The 6372-nt window shown below is 39.8% G+C and overlaps 1 protein-coding gene across 1 annotated transcript in view; it reads right to left on the reverse strand.

Moving 5' to 3' along the window:
- The window catches only part of DNTTIP2 (deoxynucleotidyltransferase terminal interacting protein 2), a 13604-nt gene extending 8747 nt beyond the window's left edge, over positions 1–4857 (reverse strand). The window contains exons 1-3 of the mRNA XM_006919422.3: positions 4712–4857; positions 2106–3712; positions 576–714 (exon numbers count right to left, since the gene is read on the reverse strand). Coding sequence (XP_006919484.1) covers positions 576–714; positions 2106–3712; positions 4712–4783 — 1818 coding nt within the window. The 5' untranslated portion in view covers positions 4784–4857. The remainder of the gene's footprint in view (positions 1–575; positions 715–2105; positions 3713–4711) is intronic.
- Between the last annotated feature and the right edge of the window lie 1515 nt (positions 4858–6372).

Genomic DNA, 6372 nt, shown 5'->3' on the forward strand with positions numbered 1-6372 from the left:
TAGGCAGTCATTAACCAGGATAGAGAAGACAAAAGGAGGAGCTGGTTCAGGCAGGGAACAGAAGTAGGGCAATTAGTGAAGTCAAGTGCCTGAGCACAAATGAACAGGTAACAGCCACCTGAATTTAAAGACCTGAAGAAAGACCTGAGAGGCACCAAGGCTAAAAAATACAGAAGTGGGAAGAAGCTGTGCAAAGTGGCAGCTAAAGCCGAGGGTTTAGATGAGGTTACTTACTCTATAATTTCCTTCCGAAATTAAATGTACAATTTTATGTCTATGTGCACTTTTTTCTGGAGGGCGAGGGAAGGCATGCACAGCTTTCAGATTCTCAACTGGGTTCAGAACAGTTAAGAACTAAAAGAACAGCAAGAAAAGCGAAAATGCAGCCCCTGGGCATCATAAGCGGTGGGTGTAGGAAGAGGAACATTGATTCTGTATTTTTCAAGTGCAGTCACCTTTTACTGCTAGGACTTTATAAAAAGAAAAAAAAAATGAGTCTCTTGCCAAGGACTGACCATTTCTACAAGTAACTGGCTAGTTCTACAAAAACCTACGAGACATTTCATGTAACTTACCTCATTTTTCTTTTTCTCCTGGATCTGTGTTAGGGTTTTCTTGTTCGAGTGTAGTTTGTCTGCATTAAAATTAATATACAAACCACCCAATTGCTTGATACTGAGACCAGGGTCTATGCTGCTGCTTGTCAATTTTAGACTGAAAGAAAAATGGTCACTTAAAGATCAATTAATTAAAATGGAAACAATTGAGACTTTTTAAAATCATTTTTTTCTTCTCCCATTTAACTGTCAACAAAAAAATCTTATCTTTACAATAGAATTCTGAAAAAGATGAACAAATACATATTTTAAATCTAATAAAGTCATTAAGAAAAGAATTCTGAGATGAATAATGAAACAAAAAATCTTTTGGGGATCATATCCAAGTTCATTCTCCAGATTTTCTTTAAGAGGATTAAGACCACATAATATGCCAACAGATTTCATAAAAGGATTTTTATAAAGAAAAGAAGAGATACATCTGGCAATTCAGCTCAACTTCCTATATAGGTAGTTAATAAATGTACTTACCTCCATCTCTGAAACCAATGAGAAAGACAGGTTCTTCTACTGTGAACTTCCAAGTTATCTAAACTTAGAATATTTTTCTGGGTAACCAAAGGTATTTGGTAGTGCCTCTAAATCAAGTGAGTTTTAAACAGCAATGAGCATCCATATTTCCCATTGGAGCTTTTCAAAAATGTCATACCCGAGATCTCTACCAAACTAGAATCTTCTGCAGTTGGCCTGGGCTCCTGCTATATTTATGAGAATTCCTACTTCATATTACTGAAAACTCCTTTCTATAAGTGTACTTGGAAGTACAGTCACTTTCTTTCCTAATTATTCATGTAAACTAAGCAGCTGAAAGTTTTGTTAATCAACCTCTACTGGAAAGTGAAATCATTCTATTGTAGTGCCTTGGCAGTGATTATGAATGTACATTACAATTATAAGATAGGACTGTGACCTTTAAAAAGTAAGCATGCTGGAGTCTAGCCTCAGAGATTGATTTCATTGGTTTAGAGTGAAGACTGGGCATCTGTTAATTCACAGTTCCTTACCAGGATGCCTGTATATTTCCAGTGGATACACTGTTACCAAGGACTTGTGCTTGGGAAAAACAAATTTATAAGGGAAAAAGTAACTAAAGAAATAGCCCCAAAGATTAACGCTTTTCAAAGGGGGATAAATAGGATTATAGGTGATTATTTTTCTCAGGCTTCTATTTTTCAATTTCTCTACAATCAACATATAGTACTAAAATAAGTTATTTTCCTTCCCTTTTATACTACTCTTGACAATCATGCAGGGACATTCCAACAGATGATTTCTAATTCATCACCAAAAGGAACACTTTTAGCTATCATTGGTGGGAAATATGACTTAAAAAGTCATCCAGAGACAAGAACAATGTTGGTAACAAGAGCTTTCCCATAAAGAACCTGAGGTAAAAATTTTCTCAATTCCCATGCTATTATATTTTATGGTAAATTAGCCACTTGAAAAATGTTACCAAAAACTTTTTAAAAGAAAGGTAAAACTTACAGTTTAGACTTTGTGCCATTAAGTAAGTCATCTTCATCACTAAACTCATCATCTTTATTTTTGTCATGATCTGATGGCTCTTCTTCACTTTTTTCATCCTCTTCCTCCTCTTCTTCCTCAATGGCAACCTCACTGGCTTTGTCTTCCTCATCCAAGTAAAAATTTTTATCAGTGCTCAAACCAGGAGTTGTGTCAATTACAAACAATGCATTGTCACTTAACCTGTTTTCTGAGTCTCCATTTAATGACTCATTTTGACCACTATTTTCAACAAAACACACAGTGTCCTCTTCAATCTCGCTGTTTTCAGACTGCTGGCTTTCATCACTGCTGCTAAGTAATAAAACAGAAGCACCTGTATCCTGAGATTTGGCATCACACTCAAAATCTACATTCCTTTCTTTGTTCATGTTGTCACTGACAGCTATAACAGTGCACTCTTCATCACTACCACCACCATCGCTAGATGTCAAGTCACTTGTTTTTATGGTGCTTTTTCTCTCTTCAGTCCATCTGTCAATTTCCACAACTGCAAATGTTTGAGCTAATGATTTCATTATAGCCTCACAGTTCAGATTTGAGGGCTTTGATGTGGTTTTGTTACTTTGGGGTGTTGAATGCCTTTGAGAAACTAATTGCTGAAGGTTAGTGTCCTGAAGTTCAGAAAGACCTGTCAACTCAGAATTTTTCTCATTAATTTCTTTTCCCTCATCTATTACTCCTTCAGCTTCTTCAGTTAAACTCTTACAATTCTGCTTTCTTTCTTTGAGAGGTGCAACACTGGCCAGTTTTTCCTCCTGGATATTAAAATGTTGGCCTTTTTGCACTGTTAGTTTTTTTCCCGAATTTCCATGGAAAGAATCATCATCAAAATCATTACAGATTTCGTTATTAGAGAAATCTGGCTCATTTATCTGAGAAAGAAATCTTGCTTGTATACAAGATGAAGTTTGTCTGGTATTTGAATTCAGAGGTGTATTTATCATCGGCTTTTCATTTTCTGGTATAATCTTAGTATCTTTCTCCTCTGTTAGTGCTTGTAATTTCCTCTGCATACTCCTTGTTGTTCTCCTAGTTGCAAATCCAGAAAATGTAGAAATATCTGAGCATGATGACTCAGCATCAGAAACAGCTTCCGCATGTGATTCTTGGCTTGGATCTGTTAGGGATTTAGCCTTAATTCTTCTGGTTCTTGTAGTTACTACTGTAAGAGGCACAATTCTAGAAATACCTGAAACATGTGATTCTGCTTCAGAGAGTTCTTCTTCAGTATGAGACTCATTTATTGGAGTTATTTTTAGTTTTTTCCTGACACTGGACACTGGGGTACATGCAACTAAGATTTTCCTTCTCCTAGTTACTCTTAAAATGGGATCTTGGGGCTCAGACACAGAACTACTGGACTCTGCTTCAGAGGTCTCTCCATCAGTAGATAGTTTATTCATTTTTGGTAATGAGCCTGTAGTTCTGCTCTTCCTCTTTCCAGTTTTAGGAGTTCTAGGGACTGGACTTTGTTTCTTAGTACTTTGTGATTCAGCAGTACTGGAGCCATCAGATGGAGATTCTTTCCTGCCTTTCAGATGTGCTTGAATTCTTTTAGCAGAATTCTGTAAGCCAGAGAAAACATACTATTAATTTAGGTAGGGCTGGGACAGGAGCAAAGTGAATGAGACACTCCCCCCAGGAGCAAATTTTAACACAGCACTAAAAAACTCAGTCAACAAGATGAACACAAACCCCACCACCACCACCCATGACTTAAAAAAAAAAACTCAAAATCTTAAAATACTGAATCTGACCCTGTACTTGCAGGGTCCTCCCTCATCACCACTGCCACCACCACCAGCCATGACTGGATTTGCCCCGGCATTTGCAGGGCCTTGCTTCACTTGCCTTACCCAATTCTTGGTTATGATTTTAGCGAGGAAAAAAATTAAAAAATAGTGATTGAAAAGAGAAAATTTTCTTCACTTAAAAAAGTCAAATATGCTAGGTGGACCTACATCATTACTACACACGCATGGGGAAGTGAGGAGAATATTAATTGAGCAAAGATGTGGTTAGGCACACACACTGACAGAATCGGTAGCTCCCGTTACCTTTACACACATTAAGTAAATTAACGTTCCACCCCCTTCATCAAAAAAATCAGAAGCAGTGGACGACCAGCGCCACCGAGCGCCACCAGAAGGCATCACCGCAGACCTTCCCAGGCCAAAAGGAGGTGCTATGGGGCCACCGCCAGTCTCACCACGTGAAAACGGTGCCCTTCCGTCCAAATCAGCTAAATTAAGCTCACACTTAATACGGTGTGAACGGTAAAGTTAAAAGGCTTGAGCTGGGTATCTGCATTACGGAGCTGAACTACCCAAAGCAAGTTACTTAACCTCTCTGTTCCACCCTAAGGACCGCCTTAAAAGACTAGTGAGGACTGAAGAGCAAGCGACAGGTTTACGGCTGGACCTGGTACTCAGCAGCGCGCGGCAAGCTCGGGCTCTTTTCGCCGCTCCTCACGCTCCGCGGAACCTTCGCACCGCCCTATAACCTCCCAGAGCACCGATCCGAAAAGCGTCGAGGAGGAATGAGGGAGCCTTGCTATTTCCTACCTTCTGCCCAGAGCTTTCAGCCGACGTAGCTTGGATACTGGCCTGAGGCCGCGCCGACCGAGTGACCACCATCTTGTCGGCTTGCGGCCACCGCACCCTGCCTCAGTTCCGGCGCCCAGGAAGTGCGTCAGAGAACTGCGTCGGTCGCGCTTTCCGCGAGGCCTCCGCGATTCGCGAGAATTTCGTATGTGCTTCCGCCCTTCTTATGTAGGCCGCGGCCATAATACTGCGTTATCGCCAAGCGTACGGCTTTTAGCATTCACTTCAGTGCGGTAGGAGACGCAGACCAACCTTTTGCAAGGAAGGACGTTAGTGGAGGTGACGAAACTCGTAGGAATGCCCTCGCCCCGTTTCACACGAATTGAGAAGTTGCGTGGCAACCCCACTCCATCTTTGGCAATTTTAAAAGTCTTGATGTATAGCTAGGGGTGTGATGGAAGGAGACGTTTGCATAATAAATTTTTTTTTTTTTTTAACATGTGCTCTTGTGTTACCCGGAAAGTTAAATATAAACAAAATAAAATTTAAAGACTTAGGGTATTATGTTAAATACCCCAGGAACTCAGAGATCTAAAGGTAAGGTGGCGGCTAAGAATTGGGAGTAAGCAGAAAAGAAGAAATATTAAAGAAATTATGAAGGAAAGCGATAATTATTTTATTATTTTTTTTGCAGTTTTAGGATGAAGAGTAGAGAGCTAGAATGTTTGAGGGGAATGGAAAGGGATCGAAAAAGTAGATGGATTAAAGAAATTTGCACGCTGATGTTCATAGCAGCATTATTCACAGTGGCCAGGACATGGAAGCAACCAAAGTGTCCTACGATAGGTGATTGGCTAAAGAAGCTGTGGTACATATATACAATGGAATGTTACTCAGCCATAAGAAGAGATGAAATACTGCCATTTGCGACAACATGGAGGGAACTCGAGGTAATCATGCTAAGTGAAATAAGCCAGACAGAAAAAGTTGAAAATCACATGATATCACTTACATGTGGGATATAAACCTAAAATCAACAAAGGAACAGGACTAACAAACAGAGACTCGTGTACTTGGACTATAGACTAGTGGTTACCAGAGGGTAGGGAGTGGGGGAGAAGGGGAAAGGTAGATGGGGTAAAGGGGGTCAAATATAGGGGGTAAAGGGGAGGGTGGGGTGGGTAAAGGGGATCAAATATATGATAGCCGAAGAAAACAGGACTTTGGGTGGTAAACACAATAGAACATACAGATGATAAATTATAATGTACACCTGAAAATTATATAATTGTATTAACCAATAAACTTAATTAAAAAAGAAAAAGTAGATAGATATTGCTGGAGGTGAGAAAGGATGAGTGCCTCACTACGGGTATTATTTCTTTATAGCAGAAAACCAAATTTTTTAGTCACAAAGTACAGATTTTTTTTTTTTTTTTGACGGGCACACTGCCACCCAACTAAATAGCTTCTTTCATTGTTCCCATTGCAGCCAGATGACGCTAAATTTTGGCCAATTAGATATAAACTGAATGTTCTTTAGTTTTTTAGGAGACATCTTCAAGGAGAGGAGGTCCTCCTTGCCTTCTTTAACTTCATTTTACTCCCTGGAAAGTTGTGCTCTCTGGTGTAATGAGGACGAGGGCCACACTTCATGGATGGCAGAGGAGTGAGAGAAAGAA

Source organism: Pteropus alecto, unplaced genomic scaffold (assembly GCF_000325575.1).
Source record: "Pteropus alecto unplaced genomic scaffold, ASM32557v1 scaffold25, whole genome shotgun sequence".
NCBI lineage: Eukaryota > Metazoa > Chordata > Mammalia > Chiroptera > Pteropodidae > Pteropus > Pteropus alecto.